The 25,568-nt window shown below is 33.6% G+C and overlaps 2 protein-coding genes across 2 annotated transcripts in view; one reads left to right on the forward strand and one right to left on the reverse strand.

Annotated features, from left to right (window-relative positions):
* Positions 1–4,688: 4,688 nt before the first annotated feature.
* On the reverse strand, positions 4,689–21,966 carry LOC144970280 (transmembrane and coiled-coil domain-containing protein 4-like). Its single transcript, XM_078909754.1, has 13 exons — positions 21,878–21,966; positions 19,292–19,397; positions 18,298–18,355; positions 15,998–16,142; positions 14,789–14,921; positions 10,939–11,036; positions 10,088–10,231; positions 9,342–9,488; positions 8,186–8,484; positions 7,688–7,772; positions 6,888–7,005; positions 6,184–6,301; positions 4,689–5,583 (listed from the first exon to the last, which is right to left on the reverse strand). The coding sequence occupies exons 1-13, from the start codon at positions 21,948–21,950 to the stop codon at positions 4,804–4,806; spliced, it is 2,304 nt and encodes a 767-aa protein (XP_078765880.1). The 5' UTR covers positions 21,951–21,966; the 3' UTR covers positions 4,689–4,803.
* An 82-nt stretch (positions 21,967–22,048) lies between these two features.
* The window catches only part of LOC144970281 (uncharacterized), a 52,774-nt gene continuing 49,254 nt past the window's right edge, over positions 22,049–25,568 (forward strand). The window contains exon 1 of the mRNA XM_078909755.1: positions 22,049–22,224. The gene's annotated coding sequence lies outside the window, so the exon portion shown is untranslated. The remainder of the gene's footprint in view (positions 22,225–25,568) is intronic.

The raw sequence follows: 25,568 nt of genomic DNA on the forward strand, positions 1-25,568 counted from the left end.
AATATAACATTGTTGGTCATAATTAGATTGCAAATAGACTGGCAATTATAGTCAGAGAGAAGAGATAAAACGATTAATTAATAGGCAAGAAAGTAGGAATCATAATGATTATCACAGATAGTTTTCTTGTCAACATTTTATGATGATAATTACGGTACACATAAAACAATGATGGTCTTCTTGTCTTATTCACCAATTTCTCCATTACATCTATATCTAGTTCTAGTGACGAGCTATCTACCATAAACATGTGCTACTGACGTCTGAAAGCAACCAACAACTAATGTATTCCCTCCGTTAAGGATGCAAATTTCAGTGGAGGAAAAATCTGTTTCAACAAATCAAGATTTTCTCTATTATTTATATTATGTCAACTCTCTTATATTTTCAATTGCTTTGAAATAGATGTTGATTTGTCTTACATTTGGAAGCAGAAACATTTTTTAAGAAAAAAAAAAAAAAAAATGAAAAATGAAACAAATTTTGCCCTGATAAACTAGCACAAATCTCCAAATCTAGAGGAAAATATTCAAATACAGATTCCATCCCCATAAATGTAAATGTTGCTGCTCGAAGCTTGAAGAAATAAATAACAATGTGAAATTGATTGTAAGCTTCAATTTAATATACGAAAACAGATAAAATGGACGTTTAGGATTTCCCCTTTATCAACGTCACTACCACATTCGTCTGTTGTGTTTCATTCATCCTGTTTTGTTGATAAAGGGGAAACCTGAAACAACCATTTTTAATTATATTAAATTGAAGCTTACATTCAATTTCACATTGATACCTATCCTCATAAATGGTAGGTCTGATGATAGGTTAATCCAAGCAGTTCCTGTCCTTGTTTGAAGGACATCGGTTTGCCAAAACATATCATTTTATATGGCATAAAACATTGACATTCCATGCATGCTCTATGCAGCTATAAAACAATGTGAATCTTGACACATATAAAAGCAACACTAAACGTCTATTAATAAACAATAAAAAGCAATTTTAAAAAGTGAATTTATGGCAATGCACCAGAAATTGATGATTGCTCAGCTAAAATTGCAGTGCATTAATATGAATGACATGTCATAGCTATGGAATAAATTAACATCAACAAATGTACAATTTATACAACGTCATCTTCATCAAAACAAATTTAACAATAAAGTCTAAACGATAAAAAGAAATGTTGAATAGTATGGCAAATAAATAAATATTTCATGGAGAATAATCACTGTGATTATTTTGCCTTGATGATATCCTTTAGTAAAATTATTTATCACTGATTCATTCTCTGAGACAGTAAGAAAATAAAACTCACAATTTACATAATGTTATTATTGCCTGATGCAGACCTTCAGAAGTGAGCTTTCCACATTTCATGAAATAGTGATTTTAGTAATTTTTTTCATGACAATTATGATGGTAAGTATAATAATGACAAAAGAATTCTTTAAAAAAAAATATTTTGCACATCTCACACATCATTGAACAGAGGACTTTACGTTGTTTTTAGGGGTTATAAGGGCTAGTGACACTTGCAGATTTTTGAGAATTTTTATCCACATTCCAGGATATAATAGTAAAAAGTAGGGTTATAGCCTTGATTCTAAAGCAATAAATAACAATGTGAAATTGAATATAAGCGTCAATTTAATATACGAAAACAGATAAAATTGATGTTTCAGGCTTCCCCTTTATCAACAAAACAGGATGAATGAAACACTACAGATGAAAGATAATTATCTCATTCGTCTGTAGTGTTTCATTTATCCTGTTTTGTTGATAAAGCGGAAACCCGAAATGTCCCTTTTATCTGTTTTCGTATATTAAATTGAAGCTTACATTCAATTTCACATTGTTCTTTATTTCTTCAAGCTTCAAGCAGCAACATTTCCATTACCCTGATTCTAAAGCAATCATGCAAATGTTGCTGCTTGAAGAAGTCTGAATAAATAAAGAAATATAAGATGGAATAAAAGCTGTAGTTTAATTTACACAGATGAAGCTGATGTTTTGGGTTTCCCCTTTATCAACAAAATATGATGAATGAGGCACTAAAGATGCATATCGTCTTGAGTGTCTCTTTCATCGTGTTTTGTTGACAAAGGGGAAACCTGAAAAAATCCACAACATGTCTTTATAAATTAAACTGAAATCTCTATTCCATTGTACTATTGTTGTTTGATTCTAACACATGAAATTATATGCATCTCAGAACAAGATCTAGTTTTGTGTTGAAACTAAGACAGATTGAATGTGTCACCAAGATTCAGGCATAGGATCCTAGAAAAAAAAAAAAAAATCCAGTGTACAATATAAAACAAACAATCACTGACGATACCGAGGTAATTGACAGGATATCGCCTGGAAAAAAATGTCTATCTGATTGTCTCCCTCTGCAGAGAACCTCATATAGGGCCCGAACAAAACCAGTCTTTCCCTAAAAAATGTCTATCTGATTGTTTCCCTCTGCAGAGAACCTCAAACAGGACCTGAAGAAAAACCAATCTTTCCTTTAAAAATGTTCATCTGATTGTCTCCCTCTGCAGAGAACCTCAAACAGGACCTAAACAAAACCAATTGTTCCTTTAAAAATGTCCATCCGATTGTCTCCCTTTGCAGAGAACCTCAAACAGGACATGAAGAAAAACCAATCTTTCCTTTAAAAATGTCCATCCGATTGTCTCCCTCTGCAGAGAACCTCAAACAGGACCTGGACAAAACCAGTGGTCTCATTCCAGACCAAGGGCAAAGCCATAAGGAAGGGATATAGTAAAGGTGGCTAATCTGGAATCCCCAGGCCTAATGGATTGAGGAAATCTCAAAAATTTCATCAATATTTTCATGAAATAAGAATTTTTTATCTCAATTGGCAGATCTGTTGGCTATACCTATTGTGCTTGTTGACACTGGTTTTGAATGTTCTACATGAAGTCACTGCAAAAAACGCGATGGCACAGTACATCAATAGTTACAACTTGATGAACTGGAGATCTCAGAATATTACCCTAAAAACCTACACTTACAAACTATTTTCTGCTCTTTATGCCGATTACATTAAATCAAATTTAATAAAATCTACAAAAAGGACTCTCTTAAACATATAATTTGTAATCGCCACAACAACAATAATAATAATAATAATTTTAAACGGTGGTAGTGAGCAAGAAATATGACAATAATTTTGGGCACACAAAAAGAATCTTTTTTTTTCTTCTTTGAAGACACCTTTGATTATTACTGTTCAAGCATGACCAATTCCCAAGATTTGTCTTGTAAAATGGGAAGTGGATTTATTAATCAGATAAGACAATTAAATCACCATATAAAATATACGTCCAATGGTAAATCAATCTGAAATGTTGCAATAAACCAAATGAATTCAATGATTAATTATAGTTAAAATAGGACAGCATCATATCACAATAATGGAGTAATGAATTTGGATCAGACAACGATAATATATACTGAAAACAAAATATGAAATTATCGACTGTCGACTGATGCCTTTGATAGTGGAGGAATGTTAGCAGCATAATCCCTTGACTTCAAAATCATATTAAACCATCTGATTACTACAAAACTTTAAACCATAAATAAGATTCAAAATTTGTCAATTTTTCGACATATTTGACTAAGAACAAGTTGTCATGAAGCGCACTTTGTATTTTTAAAAATCAATTCTGTAATGAACTTTGAAGTCTTGGTACTCTTTTTGAGTACAAAATCATAATAGAGCTTTCTTTGATGTCAGGTGTGACTTGGACAATATAACATCAAATGGACCAGTATCAAGAGCTTGGTGTTGATCTAATGTGTAATTCTGTACATGTCGCCACAGTTTAAGATACTATTTCAATAATCTTCATAAAAAACAAAAAAAAACAGAACCATTACAAATGTCAAATTGGGACTTCCATTACAAAGTGTGTCATAGATCTATTCCATATGTTTTGGCCATTGGTGAAAAGTCATCAGAAAAGTGAATGATTCTGACGACGACAAATAAGAGGTAGAGTTTAAAGAGTAGGAATTATATCCAGTTCTCTCCTTCGTTGATAGGCACAGATTGGGAAAGATAGACGAAATCATAGCATAAAAAGACCAGTAAATAAATCTAGATATTATTTCAAGAGATGGAATTAGTTTTGATTGATAGTAATATATACGGTGGGAATCAGATGACTGCAACAAGAACCAAACCTAAATTTTACATATATATTAGACCAATTTTAATGAATGTTTCCAACAAATGCCGGGTCCTTGTCCCAATTTCCATGAACCAAATTCATTAACATATCATGTCTTTTTAAACAAAGCTATGTAGAATATGGGGTTTTGATAGCTCAGTTGGTAGAGCATTCGCTTCACACGCAAAAGGAATGAGATCAATCCTGGGTGACGTTGAGATTTTTTCTGACCCCCCCTTCCACCCAGCAGTGATTGGGTAACTGGGTCTGTTAGATATGGCAGAAAGTACTTTAAAATAGACTAGCGTCCTATCCAAAGGGTAGCAAACAATTGCTGTTGTCCATTTCACAAACTGGGATAAACTCCATGAGCCAAATGGTTCGGAAGGACTACTTTTATGTAGAAAATCAATCAATTTAAATGTGTCCAAATATTATAGCATTTCTAAGGTTCGAAGAATTTTTCCAAGTAATCAGTGAGCAAAGATCACAATATGTGGTTATAAATCGATTTAATGAATGGCGCCAGAATTCACCAATGCTCTGGATGTCAAGTCAAAGTGTTTATTGAATCACTCAGCAATAATTTAAAATGAGTATATCTTTTCCAATCTTACTTATCACCAACACCTACATTACCACAATCATTGTCATCATCATCATCATCATCATAATCTTCTCCCAACATTTCCTCTAAATCTTCGTCAATTACTAGTCTATACATACTGTCATACATTTTTTTCCTCTCCAACGTGCCAACAATTGCATGCGTAGACAGTGCCTCTTCCTCATCTGCATTAAGTGATGATGTCAATTCGCCTACTTTTACTTCATCTGACTCATCTGTCAGACCAAATCCTGCCCCACTTGGCTTGTCTATCTCAACAAACTCTCCCAAGTCAGATGATGAAGAAGAGTCTAAGGCAACTGTTTTTTCTTTGAGAGCAGCCGCACCTACCCTTACATCTGCGTGGTCATCCGACCAATGCAAATCGTCCTCCTCTTTTACTTCTGGTTGCTCTCGAATTTCTGAAGCTGCACGGTTTACTACTACCCCAGAATCAAAACTCGTAGATTCAGGAATGGCTTCTGAGGTGTTGGAATGTGTCTTGTCTGGCGATGTGTAATCTTCTAATAATAGATGTGAGTCAACTTGATCTGAGGTTGACTCCTTCTTCTTGGGTTTAGGCTTCTTCCATTCCTGATACATCTCGTCATCAGAGCTGGACAAGTCATCCATTGCAAACTCATCTGAGACAGGTGATGCTTTTGAAGAGGCTTTAGAGCTGACCGATGTACTAGATGAAGACTTATTTAGCTCATCCCTTGTCCTAACACCCACAGCTTTCATGATGATGTCCAATGAATTTTTGTAGTCCAAATGCCCATTTACCTTGAGAAAAGAGATATATAGAGCATTTCTTGTTCATCAGAATTCTTTTAGTAATTGTCAAATTGACTTCTATCATTGAATTTTACAATTTGTTTCTATTAACTAAAATCCTTGCTTTCAACAACTATGTTGAAGACCATTTACAATTTCAGAAAAAAATGTTTAAATTCATTTTTTTTTTTAATAAAAAAATTTACGAACCTAATGAAGATGAAATCTCATTATTAACGGTTTTATGAAACTTGAAAAAAATAAATAAATAAAAAAATAATAAAATCAAAAATTAAAATATATATATATATATGGCTCGAGATTTCATCACAAAAATGTAAAGTCCTCTTGTCCATGTCATTAAAATAACATTCTTTCAAATTTCTAGCAAACATCAAAGTTTATTTGATCTTTTAGGTTGAATGGGTTCATATTCTATGCATTTTATTTAAATTTAAAGATTATTCTTCTTTTTTAAAAAAAAATGAATACTACCTCTAGGGAAAAACTATAAAGATTCAAAATGATTCATATAAAAAACATGGAATATCATTGTAAGTGTACAAAAGTTTAAAGCATAATGTACTTTTAAAATGAAGAGCCACCTACCACGTCACTAAGATCAATATTGTGCATGCGTCTATCATCCCACGGTACAGGTCTCAACCCAGCTATACTCATTTGAACAGAAGACGTTCTGTACAGAAATTTCAACAGCCAATCCCCTCTATTTGGAATAAAAAATGATAAAAATTACTTACTTTCTTATTCTAAGACAAAACTAAATAATTCCATTCCAAGACAAAGACAGAAAGCAACTCAGAGAACATGTGTAAGGGAATAGAAGACACAGCGTGACCTCCTACCCACCCAGTCCCTTTTGAGTGAAATGAGTGCTCTACCAACTGAGCTATAGGGACTCTATTTCTTTCATTATTGTTAAAATTTAATGCAAAACGATCAGAACACTAAATTGAAATAGCACCATTGTCCAGAATTCAGTTCCAATTAAATGATATTTATAACTGTGTAGATTCATCTGGCTGGATCTTAGTTTTTATAACTAATATTCTTGAAATCCCTTATTATGACTCCCACATAGACTGCAATAGACACTCGCCTGTCCATAGATAGGATCTAAGAAAAGAATACAAATTCACAATCTATATTTAAAACATTAATTAAGCCTATTCTAGAATTGTTCATATATTACCATTGCCTAAAGAAATTAAAACCAAATTTAGTTAAAATTAATATTAAAGGGGAGATAAACAGCTATGATCATTTTCCAGCTCCGCCGTTCAAGCACATACCTACAAAATCCGTTGACAATTTTGCCGGAGACCACTTTCTTGAAACTGGCCCAAACAGCAGGATCACCTGTGGCAGGGGTGCCTAACAATATGACATCTTCAATGATACCCTCACAACCTGTCAAAGGCACATTACAGAATAATAGCATGATAAGAAGTAAAATTCCTTTGACTGTAGCAAAAGGTTGTGTATAATTGGTTATAACAGAAAAAGATCAAATAAATATTAAGAATTATGTTTGTCTGCGTTGAATAACGACATTGTCCACACTTTGAGAAGCTGATCATGTTATTCTTTTGGTGCCCTGAATCACCTGTCTTTATTCAACTTGAATTTCAAGTCAGAGACAATGATGGAAACTATATTTTTCGAAAGATGTTCAAAATCATTGAACATTTCTGTCTTTTTATGTTCAATGTTATACAGACGATCTTTTCTCACAGTATCACATATTAAAGACAACTGCTAAATACCAAATAAACCATCTTTCCAAACATTCCAAACGAAATTGACTGTTTCTTTCTTTTTTTTTTTTCTTTTGTTGTTTCATCTTCATTTTACCTTGGCCTTAACTGATCAAGAGGATTCCGCTAATTTTTTTAAATTTGAACTACAAATATCACCTGGATAATCATTTCTTTTTATATGAGAAAAAACATAAATCCTGTAACCTCTCTTAGCGCATAAATATCATTATGTATCATATATAACATATGTCATTATTGGATTTTTGAAAAAAGAAAATCTAGCATGTAAACTGCAGACATTAGTTCATAATTGCCAGTGCAGAATTTTATACCTTTTCTTTTGGACATTTCTTCAATGCATGAGAAGACAACTCTAGCACCAAGGCTGTACCCTATAAGAGTTACTGGCCTTTTCCCCTGAAAAGAAAAGATAAATTGAGAAATAAAAATAAATAAAATGAGTATGAAAAAGCATAAATGAATAAAATTTGAGGAAATAACTTCAAAAACTGAACAAAACAAAATGTAGAAATGCAGTGTGTGAGAGAGAGAGGAGAGAGAGAGAGAGAGAGAGAGAGAGAGAGAGAGAGAGAGAGAGAGAGAGAGAGAGAGAGAAGAGAGAGAGAGAGAGAGAGAGAGAGAAGAATAGCAGAGAGAGAAGAGAAGAGAAGAGAGAGAGAGAGAGAGAGAGAGAGAGGAGAGAGAGGAGGGAGGGGGGGGGGGGGGGGGGGAGAGAGAGAGCAGCTCTCTTTAGAAAAACAGAGCAGTACAAAATCTTTAAAGATATATTAAGAGAAAAAAAAATATATATATAAAGCTCCAAAATTTACCTGCTGTCTCCCCAACAAGACGTCAGCCAACACGCGACCAGCGGAGTGTGATCTCTGCAATGCCACAGACCAGGGGTTGTCTATGATGTTTGATGCAGAGATGAGAGTAGCAGGCCAGGCAATGGCTGCCAGAAGGCCCTGTAAGACAGTGTGCTTGAGGGCCTCTTGTGTGGCCATGGCCAGTGCTGAATTAAAGATGTAATCAAGGGCCTCCCCGAGTTGGACTAGGTACTTGGTCTCCCATTTTAGAGTGTACTGTTCTTTGGACTCTGCTAGATCTTTCCATGGCTGTTTGAAGTCTAATAAAGAACAGTCATAAATTGAGGAAAATTTTTTTTAGATTATTCGATAGAAAAATAAAATAATTTAAAGATTACAAATTACACCCAAGATGCTAATAAAAATAAATGTATTCTTTTTAAAACAGATCCTCAACTGTCAACATGTGACATCTTCAAATTTCTTTTTAAAAATACATTAAATGACCAAATAGCTAAAAGACAAATTTTTCCAACAGATAAATCCCCCCCCCCCCCCCCCCCACCCCCCCAAAAAAAGTAAATAATAATAATCATAATAATAATAATAATAATAATAATAATAATAATAATAATAATAATAATAATAATATGAATAATAATAATATTAATAATAATAATAATAATAATAATAATAATAATAATAATAATAATAATAATAATAATAATAATAATAATAATAATAATAATAATAATAATAAAACTCCAAAATACATTCATATATAATTTATTGGAAGACAGAAAAAGAATTGAAAAGCCCCGGAAGGCAGTATTAACTTTAAAAACTATTGAAAAGGCTGTGGTAAAAGTAAAAAGTAGAACAATAAGACAATGACCTTGTATATAATGAGGTAACTAGGACTAAATATCCATTTTGTTATATTCGAAAGTTCGTAAAAATCAAGTTTGGATAAAAAAATAAATGGGGACTCTTATTTTCCTGGGAGAATTCCAACTCTCATTGAATCTGAGTCCCAATTGGACCAAAACGTTTTTATTTCACCTTTTACTAGTACTATTCCAGTATCAGACTTTGTGATTCTACCAAATGATATGTCATATGAAGCGGTGAAAAATAAAAATATTTTCAAAGGTGGGGGGGGGGGGGGAAGCCTCACCTCTCATATTGTTGGACAACCAACCGGTGACTGCAATGGTAATGTGTAATTGACTTGTAAGACTCTCTACTCTTAAGCTATTGCCACATACAAGAGGCTCAAATTCAAATTCCTCTATAGCACCAACTCTTCTGTTCATCTTGTATCCTGGAAAAAAAAAAAGAGCAAATTTATATTTTTCACAAAATCAGACAAAAACTAATTATTGCTCACAAAATCTTGGGCTGTTTTTAGGTTCATGTCGATTAAATTTTTCAAGGTAAGATTTGCTTCTCGCATACATGTCTTTTATCCCTCCCTTTTCTAACTTTTGCTCTTATTCTGCTATTCATTATTTTTCTATTTCTAGTGTTAAAAGTTTCCTTCAAGTCATTTTTGGGCCACTACAGAGGTTTAAATAATCCTCCGAATATTTAAAAATAACATTTATCAAAATTTTTTATTCTCTTCCATTTTATTCGCTCATCCAAAATATCCATGTCCTTTTATTTCCAATCCACATACTAGATTTTCCCTTATCATCCATTACCCGATTCCCATGTGTCTTGATTAAAACTCTTTTAGTTTTGCCAAAAGTACACCCAAAAATAAAAATGTATAGATAATCTTTTCTATTGAAAGCTCTGTTGCGTTTTAAGCTAACAATTTTTCATGTATGTTTTCAAGACTATTGTTCAAAACAAAAATTCATTGGTAACTGATATTTGAACTCATTTGATAAGGAATACAAAAAAATGGATGCTGACCTGACAAGCCAGCACCGGCAACCCCAAACAGAGACCCAATGAGAGCCACACCTGTCGCAGATCCTAACACTGCAGCCCCTGTTCCACCTATGATGGCTCCAGCACCAGCTGCCACAAATGGAGCTGCTAAGCCACCTGTCAAACCTTTATAAGGAGGGAAAAAATAGTCTCGATTACAAAGGAAAACAACAATGACTTATAGTTTGTCACGTATAATTTTTAAAAAATATATTTTTGGGATGATATCACAAAACACTAAATATTGAATCAATCTTAATTGCAATCAATTTGGCTGACTGAAAACAGTCATAACATTAACCTTGGAAAGGCAAGACTGAATTTCTTCCACATCATAATTTCTCTCCATATTAATTTGTGAGCTTGACTGCACTTTGTTATTGTTATCTTGGTGAAAATAGAAAGGTATGATATCAGGTTAGGAAAAAATTGATCCTTTGCCTGTAAAGGATAAATGTAATTAAATCTTTGATAACACTCATCGAGCCACAAAGCTAGTTGTTATCATAATAAAAGGACTGGCAGCAAAACACATACTTGCTTTGAGAGAAAAAAGAATCTTTTTAAAAAGGATCCCATCTCACTAGCAAGTCAGAATTTTGTTGAAATAATCAATAGCAGAACTAGTATTATAACAGAAAATCTGAAAAAGATTCAAAGTGGTCAAGAACAATAATTTTCAACTACAAATCCCCAAACGAATTTTTTTTAGGGTCATTTTTCACGTACATATGACCCAAACACTGCTAGAATAGTATTAAATAATGGTCTAACCAACTTTCACAAAATAATTATATGTATAATCATCATAAGGACACATACAATCATCATACCTATCAACGTCCCTCCTCCCAAAGTTGCCAGTCCTATTAAGGCATATCGTTTCAACTTCCTTTTCTTTTCCTTCTTCATCTGCTCTTCTAATTCCTCACTAAAATAGAAAAGAAATGCATAGCAATAGAAATATATATAAATGATAACAATAATTGAAAACTCGCTCATCATGAAAATTAGTGATCCTAGCTTGAACATCAGTAAAGAAATGCATGAAATGCAAAGCAGTTAAAATTATGTGTTTGGATCAATTCACTGTTAGTACTGGAGCAACGAGAATGCTATAATGCACACACGCATACACACAAAATCAAAACCTAGATAAATAAATAAATCGGAACAAAATAAATGAATAAATAAAAACCATCAAGTAATAATAATCATTCTTGTCTTATATTTTTAAAAATTAGGGTTGGAGATCAACATTGTTCTGTAAAGCCAATGTTAAATTTTTATCATCGAGTACAGAATTACCAGCAAATCTAAAAATACAATACAGTAGTAGAATAAGTATAATAGATGACTGCCTATTACTAATAGCTTGTTTTTCTCCCCAAATATTGCGGGTTCTCCTCTAGTAATAGTAATAATAATAACAATAATTGTGATGACGATAATGCTGATAATGATGCTGACAATGATAATGAAAAGCACTGTAAGAGTAGAGCACTTTTCCACTCAGGTAGTGATTTAAATGATAAGGTGACAGCTTTGAAAGGAAATCAACATTTAAAATGAACAGTAGAACAACAGTCACCTACAAATATAACAAATTTAATTTTTTATAAAATAAAAAACAAAAACAAAGGTGAAATAAGATTATCTCACTTGATAAAAAATAAATCTATGTCAAGCTATCTAAAAATGACATTGAATTATGTCGAAGGATTGAATCATACAAAAGGCTAGCTATACTAAACACATAGCTACAATTCAGTAAAGACTTTAAACTCTATGTACAGTCTTTTTAATACATAAATGTCAACAAAACATCCCAAGCTACAAAATATGAATAGAAAATTTATGAATTAAAACTAAAAAAAGGTAAGTACGGTTTTTATTTAAATTGGGGCATTGATATTTTTTCATTAATACCAGCAAATTCATTTTTAAAGTGCAAGTAAATTTCCATTTTTTGTTTGTTTATTATTTTCATTATTTATTTTTCTTTTTTAAACTTCCCTTTCTAAAATTTTAAAATCTTTCCTACATACAACAGGGACATTAAGAGCATGAGGGAATTCAACCATCCCGATCTATTGATACTTCATGTTTTATCTTAAATTCTCTTGATACTCTTCATCTCTCATTTTCACATCTTCAATAGTAATTGAATATAACAAATATATAATTGTAGCCCAGCAGCATGGCACTCGTTTTTTATTGTGTCGGTAACCTGTAGGTTTTGGGTTCAATGCCTGCTGTTGGATGGTACAGAAAAGGGCTCTTCACTCACGATTTGTAAAGATACTCGGATATAAAATAAGTACCTGGCTGGCAACAAATATCTTTGTAGGAAAAAAAAATTATACTGAGTTCTACATCTTCATCGTTGCTGTTGGATGAGGACACTTTGTAAAGCACTTTGAGTTCATTAAAAGGATAACACACTATATAAAAGCTCAAGTTTTATATCTTATAAATTAATACTACTATATACCCAATTTTAGACATTTATAGTAAAACCAAAAACTGGCTAAACCTGGAAAAATAAATCAAAATTAAATTTAGAGGACTTGAAAATTTGTCACATAATTAATGAAACTCACAGCAAGTTGCAATCGTTGAAATATAATTAAACAAACAAGAAAAGGAAAGAAAAAAAAAAAAATCTTTTCACTGAGTTCCATTATGCACATGCAAAACTCTGGTATTCTCCCATATTTTATCACCATTTCATTAACATGCATGTCATCATTATAATATGAATGTTATCCTTATTGTATCGTGTAAAAAAAACCTGTAATAATGTTATCAAATCTATAACACCAACTCGCAAATAGTTTATTTTGGTTCGATTAAAAAAAAAATATATATATATATTAGCATTATTGACAAAAAGATTATATAAATGACCAAACACCTTACTCATCTAAAAAAAAAAGTTAAATTTAATTGAAAAAAAAAACAGGATACAACAATATTGATATGACGAGATTTGGATAATGAGTCATGTATTGTATAAGTGTATCTTTTTTTATTAAAAACTGATGAATATTAATATTATTCATGTGAATAAAAAGTTATTAGATGCTATTTTGTGCCATTACAATGCATAGTCCAGGAATGAAAGTTGATATCTGGTGTATAGTCGAACTTGTTATAAAGCTTTAACCATCCTTAATTCTGATCAAAAGTGGGTTTCATGGACAAGAGGTAAACTTGTGTAATATAAGCTGATTTGTTTTCAAACATGCCGCACAAATATCTCAATTAGACTCAAGATTTCAATTAAATTAATTCTAAAATATAGCTGGCTGCCAATATCAGGTGATGATTGCTAGAACAAGTTCGACTGCTCTTTATTTCAAAAGGAAAGAAAAGAGCTTCAATTAGTCATTAGTCTTTCTATTAATTGTTCTTTTAAAAAAAAATATAAATAAATAAATAAAAAATGAAGTTACAGAAAGAAAAAAAAAAAAGACTTTAAAAAAGCAAACCCAAACGTTAGATAAAGGAAATAGCAGACTAGCTGTGTTACAGTTTTGATACCTGCTGCTTTCACTGTAACCAAACATTTACAGTTGGCCATGCAAAGGAGAGAAAGAAGTAAAACATTAACTTTCAACATGTGTTTTTAAATTAGTCATGTCACAGAAGTGATTCAATTCTAAAATTCCATGCCAATTGTTCACCTATCAGCAGAACCTGTATTGCTTAACAAGTTAAAATAAATATGGACAATCTTGCCACATAAAATTTTTAACTGGCAATTATTCAAAGATTCATAGATTAAGATGAAATTGTGAGAAAACATGTTATTTAAGACAACAATAAAAATGTGATAGCTCTTTTATGGATTAACTATCTTGAAGCAGATTTTTTTTTAGACTGATGCAATAAATTGTTTCTTTTCTTACTGCCTTGCTATATATTAAGTTGCTATAGATAAATTGACATATAGGCAACAAAAAAATTCTCGTATTTAATCTTTTACCCCTCAAATCTTTCAATTAAATTTTTTTTTAAAACAAACACACACAAAATCCTAGAGAACAATTGTTTTGTTTTTGTTGGGTTCTTTTTTTTTTTGTCTTTAAAAAAATAGTAGAAAAAGATATTTTTTTTAACTCTGCAGGGATCAACGAGGTACAGTTTTAGCTATCTGCCGCGGTTTGAGGTTATCAATTGTAAACAGAATAAAGGATCTCAATCAATCAAATTCATATAACAACTTAGTAAAAAAAAAAAGGTCTAGTTCATACAAAAAGTTGAACAGATAATGCTTAGATCAGTTTTAGTCTTCAGTTTTTAAATAAAGCAAAATAAATCAGTATCTATTTTTTAAAAACTCTGTGAAAGGAACAATTTAGCTTTAGTAGAATAAAAAGTAAAGTCATTTAAGACGTGTTACAGCAACATTCTGATAAACTAAAAATAAGTAGCATTTCTATAGTGCATTTCATCCACCGATTTATGAAAGGCTTGCAGAGAAAGAAAGAAAAAAAAAAGGAAAAGAAAAAAAATAATATTGTTTTCATTTTTTTTTATAAGCATACATTTATCTACTTTAAGGCTTCAATTATAGAGGTTCAATATGATGAAAATCAAACATTAGTGTCTGATTGCCAATTAGCTGGTTTCCAAGAACGTTAAAAAGTTATGCCATTTCAGTGATAATTGACTTACTCTGTCATTTCATATTTGGAAAAAGCCAAGGATTCAGACATTTCACTTTCAAGATCTTCCAACATATCCCAGGTGACTCGAAGTCGCCAAGAGATATGCTTTATTAGGACACGCATTCTGGCATCATATACACCTGAAATGAAGAGATTATGTATTTAAAAAGAACAATGAAATAGAATTGTTTTCTTGGCATTCAGAGAAATAGTAAATTGTAAAATCATAAATTGTTCCAAATGCAAAAGCATAAAATCGTTTGTCTCTTCTTATATGGAACTAAAGTAGTAGTGCAGGACTGTCAAGCCCAATACAAGAAAAAGTGTAAGACTGCTTGTCAAAAAGAGTAAGATTTTGAGAAAAATTGTGTATACAATGTGAAAATGTAACCCTTCAGTCATCTCACTCCTTGCCGTTGAGTAATTTTGGAAATAATTCTTATATAACAAGTTTATGTGAGTGAAAAATTTCTAAAAGCTGAAGGAAAACTTGAAAATAAAATTATGAAGCAATGCAAACAAACCACTTAAACCTATCAAACAACAATTGTTAAAATGAATATTGCAGGAAGCATGGAGAATACCCAAGAACCTAATGACAAGCACAATAAAAACAATTTTTTTTACATTAAAATATTAAGATTTATTTCTCATGAAAAATATGTACAATCTGAGAGAAAAAGCAGAAACTCTTACAAAGGTGAAAAAGGGATACAAATATGCTTTTTTGGCCCTGGCAGTGATCTTTCATAGACATATGTCCCACAGAGCCTCTTCGTTGTGGTTTCTATAGCATGAAACATTCAATAGCAATTGCTTGCCACCTTTTGGATAGGACGCTAGTCTATTGCAAAATGCTTTTCACCAGATTTAACAGACTCAGCTATCCAATCACTGCTGAGTAGACAGAGGGGTTGTGAAAAGAATCCCAACATCACCCATGATCAATCCAGATCCTTTCTTTGGTGCATGAAGCAAATACTTTAAACAGCCGGGCTATTCGGGCCACCAATGGAACTAAGGTTTAAGCTTATGGTAAAGCCTAAATTTGAAATCTAATTTCCAATTTTCAAATCCCTTGTTAAATGTCAAAATCCTGAATATTATCTCTTTTGCATAACATACAATTAAGGTTAAATCACAAAAGGGACAATTGAAAAAAAATAATAATGCATGTTTGTAACTAGTTGAATTATTACAAGCACGAGCAACTTACCTTGACCAATGGATATAGCTAAAAGCTGAGAGAGAACAGGTTCTGCTCCAGTCTTCAAGGCAGGCTCAGCAAGTAGTACGTCGACGTATGGATCCATGTCATCGAGGCCATGACCTTGTAGCATCGCACGCACCGACTCACATACCTGAGACAAAGTAAATAATATAAACAAGTGTTTCAGTAGCTGGATCTGCTAGGTAAGATGGAAAGTACTCAATGGTATGCTACTCTCCTAGCCAATGATTTGTTAGACATATATATAATTGTTACTAAGACTAAGAAAGTCAGATAAATTTTAGTGGTATTCAACATTCTAACAATACTAATACAGTCCAAGAGGGTATATTGGGATAGCTCAGTTCCCGACAAATTGTCCTAATTAAGCGGCAGTCATGAAATTAAGCAATTCCCATAGTCTCCTCTGCATTCATTCAGACTTGTGACTGGCAATACAATTCCAGTGACAGATGTATTGGTTCCATTCAACTTTTACTCTTTGTTTCATTTCTGCTTCGTTGTTTTAATTTTTTATTTTTGTGTTTTAAAGCCACAGAAATCAGGGAGACTCGTTTGATGTCTATTTTGGGTTACTTCAGCGGCCACTTGTTTGCTAATCTGATCCACAAACTTTATCAGAGGGGTCAGAGTTCTTTCTTGGACAAATCGTCGCAACAGCTTCACCATTTCATGTTTTTCTGATTAAGTTACTACTTTCATTTTCTTCAACTTTCTGGGGGTTTTTTTCTTCTCTGTGCATTTTCAGTTAACTCTTCATTGGTGAAGGCAACAGAGCACTGTAGATTGTTATTGTAATCCACTTGTGAAATCAGCTCATCCTCCACCACCTGAGTTGAAGGAGAACATCATTAAAATGTTGGTCACTGCATTTCTTGCATGACCACTAAGCATAAGTTTTGCGTCAGTGTAGCAGTTTAGCAGTTGAACTTTTTGCCAATTATCGTGGCCATTGACCCATGACCATGAACTTGATGATGGCAGTTGGTAACACTGACAATTGATTACAAGTAAAGCCTATTGTTCATATCTCTGTGATGATAATGACGAATGGTTCGACCACACCCCAACTACCTGTTGCAATAGACACTAACAGGGGATACAGGTAAATTCTATTGTTCACACTGCTGCGATGAATGGTACGACCACTTATTCAGCTGACCGTCCCATTAGGCTAATTTGCATTTTATGAACCATCATTTCAAATGATTAAAGACAATGAAAAAGCTCTTTTATTGGGTGCGTCATTGTCAAATCTCATCCCCATTAAACTGTTGGGAATTGGAAAGGGTATGACTTATTATATGGAAAAAATTCAGTTTCCCAATAAAGCGGCATCCCCAATACCGACTCGGCCTGTTAGTGCAATCTCGCCTACCACGAAAAATTGCATGAATTTGAATTTTCTGCAGCCTGGGAATTTTTTTTTAGTGTTGAAGTTTTACAACAGAGAGAATTGCATTGTCAAGTTTTGACAGTACAAATGATACAATCAAGGTAATTGTCATGTCTGTGTTTATGACATATCTGCTTTTTTTTGGTTCCAATTCTGGTTAGTTCAAAATTTGATCACTGCCAAATATATTATATATGCTCAGGTTGACTTATTGAAGACAACAAGAATGTTAACATTTGATATCTATCCGGCTCTGAACAGTGCTGATGGTAACAAAAAGAGAAAAAGGAGGAACATTTTTAACACGATTTTAACCCTCATTTTTACAGCATTTGGGATAATAAACTATCATTTTTACTCTTGCTAACTTATGGAGAACTGCACCTATTTGTACCACCCTGCATCAATCTCTCGCCGCCAGTACATTTGATTGAAGGAAATATTATTTAATAGGAGGAGATTCTTCATCTAACACCAAAATCGCGGATTTACGTGGATCCAAAACCATCAGCAATGTCTGAAACATTAATTTTTGGGGCGTTTTCACCATTGGTTCATAGGATATAGGTAACAGATAACTTTTCCAGAAATATTTTGAAGCTCCTAATGGATCAAGTGTGATGAATTAATGCAGCATTAAAAACAAGAAATTTGGCTGGACACTTTTTGTTATAACATGATCAAATTCTTATTTCATGAGGTATGAATTAAGGTAAGCAATACTTCATTCAATATTATCAATCTAACTTATTTGTCAATGCTGTACTGCATCCTTAATATTTTAACAAGTAAACATAACCATTTACAAATAAGAGTACTATGACATTTATATTCATGCTCACTCAACTTTGGTTTTTATAGAGGGGATAAAATTTAAAAGTATTCTTACCTGCTGAGGCTGCTCAAGAGATATGAGGATCACAGATAAGGCTTCCTCAACAAATTTCCTGAGCAAAAAAGTTTTAAAGTTAGAATTAAAACAGTAAATCGGTTATTAAAACAATATCAACAAAACATGAATTCGTCCTCATATGGTTCTCGGAATTTACTTTTAAATTAAATAAAATATAATTAAAGTTGCGTTAAGTTTTGACAAATCCGTATATATGAAATTTGAATGCTTAAGTGTCAGGCTAAATTACAATGTGGGAAAATTTCATACTCGAAAAAAGAAAAAAATGAATGACAATGAAGGAAACAACAACAATAACAACAACAGAAACAAACAAGTTGGCGGTAAAAAAAAAAGAAAGAAAGAAATATAAGAATATAAGTATAAATACCATGATCTACTCCAATATCGTTTACTTTCTAGAACCTACTGATCCATCCTATGTTTTTCTCTCTAATCATTACAGAAATGGCACTTCATGAGGCTAACTTAACAGTTGATTTCAGTTCCATTGTGTTAAATGGAAATGGATTAATAGTAATGAGTGCAAGCTATCCAATAGACATGATACCGTATATCACAGTTTACTTTCTAGCAGATGTAATTTTGATCTTGGTAATACAAACAATCATAATAATGCTGGAGAATCAAGGGGGTCATAAGCAACAGATTTGAGCCAGGTTACTTTGTGTGAGAAGATCACTCTACTATTTATTGAGGCACTAGGACCCCAATCGTCATGGATATAAGAATTGAAAACTATAGATTCAAAAGAAAGGCCGTTTCTTTAAAAAATGTATATATTACTTATGAATCCTGCAACATAATCACTGTTCACTGTTAGTTAAATGAAGTAAAAGTGAAGGAAAAAAACCTGATGACTGTACATAGATAAAAAAATGAGTTAATAGTAGAATTGGAGAGGCTCTGGTAATTAAAATTCCAAGCCCTCAGACCCTCAGGTAATAATTAGTCAAATATGTATACCCACCTATGTTCATCAGAATCAAACAGTGTCCTTAGCGCAGTTGCACATAGAGCAGCGAATGAATACTGGCCTACATCACTAATCTGTTTGTGGATAGGCACAATTTCACCTAAAAGTAGAAAATTGAACACTGATTTATTCAACTATGCTAGTACTGAACATCGACAAGCCAATCAAGCTTCTCTCAAGTAGATAGGGCAAAAAAGGAAGAGGGGGTAGAGGTGAAGAGGAGATGCTATGCATTATTCATGACATATTAATTTAGATTTATATTTAGGAAGGAGTTCTGTAATTTCACAGCACTTTTATTATATTACTTGATTTTTCAGCCATTAATGGATCTTCAATTAGTTGCAATGCCCAATAAATAATACTTTTGAAGATAAGTTAAGCGGTGTGATTTTTCTTATCTCAAAAACAATTTGCTGAGTGGGTTTAAGGATATCGACTCCGGCTGACACCATCATTACTCACTGTGTTTCCTATCAGTTTTGATATTGGGAGTGATGGCAAACATTAAGTTTCATCAGGTCATAGTATCTTTAGTTAGGGAGGGGGAAGAGAAGGGTTCGGAGGTCTCCCCCCCCCCCTTCCCCCCAATAATAAAAAAAATCCCCTCTTTAGGCGTGCTGGAAACTACAGTTGTCCTTCCGGAAATCAATGTCCTTTTATTTTAGTAGGTACTTCGTTAAACGTCCATTTAGCACTACAGCCAGAAGTAAGCTGATAAATGGCCTAGTGGCTGTGACCCGATTTTTAGGACTTTTGAGGGATGAGTCTCAGAAAAGATTCCATATATTTTTTGTTTATAGATGGATTTTAATGGTTTATGACTTATTTTCTTCAGGAGGAACTACCCTATCGTGTGGTGCTGCTTCTGTTTAAATCAATGCCAATTTAGTATCTCTCTTGATCAAGGATGAAAAAGGGTAATATTAGCTTTGGACAATTTAAAAATCAGAAATTGGTAAATCGAAATTCCTGTTGCGGCACGTAATTTAACATCTTAACTTTTCAGGACAAAGTTATTAAACTAGTATAACTTTTCTTCCCCTAATCTGATTTTCAAAATTTTGGTACCATAATTAGAATTGTGTTGTAAAAAGCGCTAAATAATGATATAGGTTTCACTGATCCTGAGCTCAATTCAATTTGAATTATTAACCAAAGTACTTAATTTTAATAAAGTTTGAAATGTTCATCCCAATGTCAAAGTGCTGTGCTGTGTAAGAGTAAGTGTAATAGCCTTAAATCAGGGCTGTTTTCCCACAAGTTCCTAGTCCTAGCACTGGCTTCGCTTTGTTATATAATTTTAGGGAGTATGTACAGGGTAACCGGGCACCTTGCCTCAGTATCCACGTACACGGTAACTGGTTTACTACTGCAATAAAAGCAAAGGATGGACCTCTCTCTCTCTCTTGCCTTTGTATGTGTGTGTGCTATTTTAAAAAATCAAGCAATACAATTTAACCCATTAAAGGCGAGCTTCAATCTTAATTTAACCTAACACCAGATCTTAGTCTTAATGTTATCATTAAAAGACAAGCTGTGGGATTATAGCTTAATTGGTGGAAACGATTTATTCTGCATTAACAATAGGGAAACTTTTATCTGAATGAAAATTTTTAAAAATCAGTGTTTCTGTTAAGAGGTTAAAATTTCACACAGCATATATATCCGTATCACCCATTTGATCTCTACGTCATCAGGCGACCCATTGTTTCTTTCATCTTTCCCCATGCTTACCCCCCCCCCCCCCCCCACCTCTGTCTCTCGTCATAGTGTCATCCCCTCCCCTTTGCTTCTCATGGTAAAATGAAAACTTTCTACTCGGTTTGCAAATAATGTAGGCCTAGGCTGTTGACAAGACATCAGGTAGTGAGTGTCTAATACATTATAGATTCTCTGATTGGCCAATTTAAGCAGGCATTTGACCGTCTGCTTACGTTCTGCCAATAACACACACACACACACACACACTCACACAAGTGGGGGGGGGGGGGAAGAAAGACAGGATCAAGGTCATACGTTACCGTGCACCAAACTCTCAATGCCCCCTCGCCCCTCCCTCCCAACGCGCAGTACAAGGTTAACGTGTACGTTAATCCCGAGGCTAGGTGCTGGTTACCATGTATGTAGACACTCCGCTATATTCGTAATTTTAATTGTCTAGATCTAGACCTAGGCCTAGGTCTATTACTATTAGTCTAGGACTATTGACTATTGATTAAAATTATTAAAAGTAGCCTACTACTACTATTTTTTAAAACTTATTTTTAAAATTATTTATATCAATATAAGGTTGAAGGATTGGGGGGGGGGGTCTTTTTTGTATTTTTTTACCCAATGGGACTTTTGCACTTCACTGCTAGGAACTTGTGGAAAGACTCCCCGTTGTCGTCAGTAATCTTAGTAATTAGATAGATAGATAGCAGTAGCAGTGGCAGATGCAGTCTTTCTCTGCGATCCTTTCTTTGACATGAGTTCGGTGTTTGAGACCAAATGATTCAACAGATAGCTAAGAAATCAAAAAGATGGGAAATGTGTCATTTAATGCAAATTTACTATTTTGATAAGGGGAAAATATACCTAATAATGGATGTTTTTGTTTACTTCGCTCTACTTTCGCCTCAGAGGCATCTTCTTCTGTTACATCCGCCATGTTTGTTGTTATTGAATTATTTCCGATGAGATACCCAATCATGACTGTTCTACTTTCATTTTCCAAAGCTTCGATATGACGTGTTTCCGTAATGTGTCACCAAGCGTTGAAAAACAACAATAGAACCGTCTTCTCTGCTAAACCTCTCGAAGTCTGCGAAGGACTGTCATCATTGAGTAGGTCTCCAGAGAGAAATACCAAAGTTGGCTTTATTGTGCAATGATCGACAGATACTGACTAATATTTATTGATATTATTATATATATTATTTCAGGTGAGAGCTTAATCATTAATATAAGGAAATTCAGGGACTTTCTTGTGTAGAGTTTTTGCGCTCTGACTCCTGTCCTGGAACTGGTGGAATGGTCTCAAAATTGGAGTTTGTAACGTCTATAGTCTTAGTTGTGTAGTGGTGTAGATAGTGTAGTGTAGAGTAGGTGAGTAAGTTGTAAGAAAAGGTTTACTGTACGTTGATCGCATTCTGTCTAGCGTTAAAGCTGCTCTTTAACTTTACTCATTATTCATTATTCATTATCATCATTCAGTCAGTCAATTTTTTTACGTCCAAATCGGCTAATTTCACGGACAGAGGGGTCTTTAGTCTTTTCACGTTCACTCACTATTACTAGAAGATATATCTAAGACTAGACGTCTATTACATCTATTATTACTTACCAAGCTTTGTCCTCTTACACTACTTGGTTATCTAAAGTAAAAGTTATGATTTCTTTGAAATTTGCATACACACTACACAGCATCATACCTGGATACCTGGATACCTCTGTATAGAGCTTTTAGACTTGGTGTAGTCTCCTTCGCTCCTCCTCATCTATTAATGATTGGACCAATTTTTATAATTGAACTTGTTTCCTAGGGTGTTGCTTATCTCCAACTCTGCTTTGAATTTATTCAAATTTTTTGCTGATACTGTGGTTTCTTGTAGTTTATTCCAGTTATTTACAATTCTAGATGAAAAAAAGTTCCTTCTTTCATTTGTTTTAAAACGTTCTTTTTTCAGTTTCTTGCTGTTTCCTCGTGTCTGAATGTTCTTGTTTGGTTTAAGGAATCCTGCCTCTACCCTGTCTATTCCCTTTACTATTTTATATGTTTGGATCATATCTCCCCTTCTTCTCCTGTAATCTAAGGTCGGGAGATTTAATTCTTTCAATCTCTCACAGTATGTTTTGTCTTTCAGGTGTGTGATAAGTTTTGTTGCTCTCCTTTGCACTCTTTCCAAACAGTCTTTGTCTCCCTCAAACTTCGGATACCATATGCAGTTAGCATATTCCAGCTTTGATCTAACCATAGTCTTGTAGATGGTAGTCATGTGTTTTGTTTTCAGATTCTTGAAATTTCTTTTCACTATTCCGAGTGTTTTACTAGCCTTAGATTGAACATCTTTAATTTGCTTCTTGAAGTTTAGCTTCCTATCAATAAATACTCCTAGGTCTTTTTCCCCATTGGATTTCTGCAGGGGTTTTTCTTTCATTATATAGTTTGCTTCTCTGTTGTTTTTTCCTAGGTGAAGAACTGCACATTTATCTACATTGAACTCCATCTGCCATATTTCGGACCATTCTTCAAGCTTTTTCAAATCTTGTTGTAAGGTGTTTCTTTCTTCTTCTGTATTAGCTACTCCATAGAGCTTAGTATCATCGGCAAAGATTTTACATTTAGATGATAGATTGTCTGGCAAGTCATTGATATAAATCAGGAAGAGAACTGGTCCCAGTACACTTCCTTGTGGAACTCCACTTGTTACCAGTCTCTCTGTTGATGCTGTTCCATTCACTATCACTTTTTGTCTTCTATCTTTGAGGAAATCTCGGACCCATTTGACTGTCTGATCATTAATTTGATACTGTTCCAATTTCCTGATTAGGCGCCAGTGTGGAACTTTGTCAAATGCCTTTCTGAAGTCGAGGTATATGACATCTAAATTGTTGCCTAATTCCAGGTCTCTCGTCCAGTCATCCATTGTTTCAAGTAGGTTTGTTACTGTAGACCTTCCCGCCATGAAACCATGTTGATCTTTGCTGAATAGTTTGTTCTTGGTCATATGATCAACCATTTCTTCTCTAATCAGCTGTTCCATGAGCTTGCAGACGACAGATGTCAGGCTCACTGGTCTGTAGTTTTCTGGATTTTTTCTGTCTCCCTTCTTGAATATGGCTGTGATGTTAGCTTCTTTCCATTCCCTTGGTAGTCTTCCTTCTTTCATCGACTGGTTAAATATCTTGGTTAGGGGTTCTACTAGCTGCTCTGCTAAGTTTTTTAGGATGTAAGGATGAAGTTTGTCAGGTCCAGGTGATTTACTCTCCTTTAGGTTTTGTAGTCTCTTCATTACTCTCTCTTCAGTAATCGGCCATTGTGTAGTATCTATATTACTTGTTTTAGCAATATCTGGCAAGTTTTTCTGGTTCTCCACTGTAAAGACACTTGCAAAGAAGAGATTTAGCACCTCTGCCTTGTCTTCATCTTCAGATGCCCAAGTGCCATCTTCTTTTTTTATGTCACAGGTTCCCTGTCTTGTCTTCATTTTACTGTTTACATAACTCCAGAATACTTTAGGATTTTCTTGGTTATCTTGGTTATGGACATGTGAAACTTCTCAAGTAGGTATAAGTATAACATGTTTTAAGTTATATCATCAATAGTCTACAGCGACCCTCTGTTTATAGTCCACTCTGGATCGCAGCTTGGTTAATCGCAACATTTCCCAAGAAACAGAATTGATTATACATAATAAATGAAAATGTCACTGGTTAATCGCAACAAATTTTCGCCCTCAAAAAGTGGTAAATTCAAGAAATCAATATAAAACAAAATATCATTATTAAATTCCATCATTGAATTAATGGAAGAAATCGTGTCAGGTTGAAAAATTGAGCGGGATTTAATGCTACAGTAGTGTGTCACCACTTTATTAGAGACAAAAGAGAGCGGGACTTTGCAGTATGGTTTTGTGATGTCTTCTGTGGCCATTAGATAGGAGGCAAGGGCAAAGTCTTTACAATGGGTAGACAACAACAGTTGTAAAGAGAGACTGAGCGATATCCTTTGTTTTTGGATTGACAACTTTGCATTGTGACCAATGAGGTTGATGAGATCTTATTGTCTGTCATCTCGGCTAAACTCTTTTACTCCTCCTACAAATGTTGAAAACAAAAGAGTGAATGTTAATCCAATCTGTAGTCGACTTGCATCAAGGCTGCTTTTGATTGACACAATCTCTACAGGGCTGCCATATGGTTTTTAATTCAATCGTATTGCTCAGTCTGTGGTGGACTAAGAACATGTTTACAGCAGCTGGTTTGAGTTTACCATATATGTTCAAAATGTTGCTATCGTGGACTGGACACTCAACTTTGGTTAATCGCAACATGTTTGCTGATCCCAAGGTGTTGCAATTAACCGGAGTGAACTGTATTTTATTTAAAATGCCTATTATTCTGATTCCTATCTAAATCTTTAACTTTAAGTTTATCTCAATCTAGGTCTATGATCAACAATCCTGTTGTTGTTATTATTATTATTATTATTATTATTATTATTATTATTATTATTATTATTATTATTATTATTATTATTATTAGGGAGTGTAATTCAGCGCCCGAA

Source organism: Berghia stephanieae, chromosome 4, assembly GCF_034508935.2.
Source record: "Berghia stephanieae isolate SIO BIC M18660-M18661 chromosome 4, UCSD_Bste_1.3, whole genome shotgun sequence".
NCBI lineage: Eukaryota > Metazoa > Mollusca > Gastropoda > Nudibranchia > Aeolidiidae > Berghia > Berghia stephanieae.

Excerpts from the sequence above, each read along its gene's own strand:
- LOC144970280 (XM_078909754.1), bottom strand. The coding sequence starts at position 21,950 with ATGGCGGATGTAACAGAAGAAGATGCCTCTGAGGCGAAAGTAGAGCGA. Across the intron at positions 19,398-21,877 it reads ACAAAAACATCCATTATTAG|GTGAAATTGTGCCTATCCAC; the intron begins GTATATTTTCCC and ends TTCTACTTTTAG. Across the intron at positions 8,485-9,341 it reads GTTGTCCAACAATATGAGAG|ACTTCAAACAGCCATGGAAA; the intron begins GTGAGGCTTCCC and ends GTTCTTTATTAG.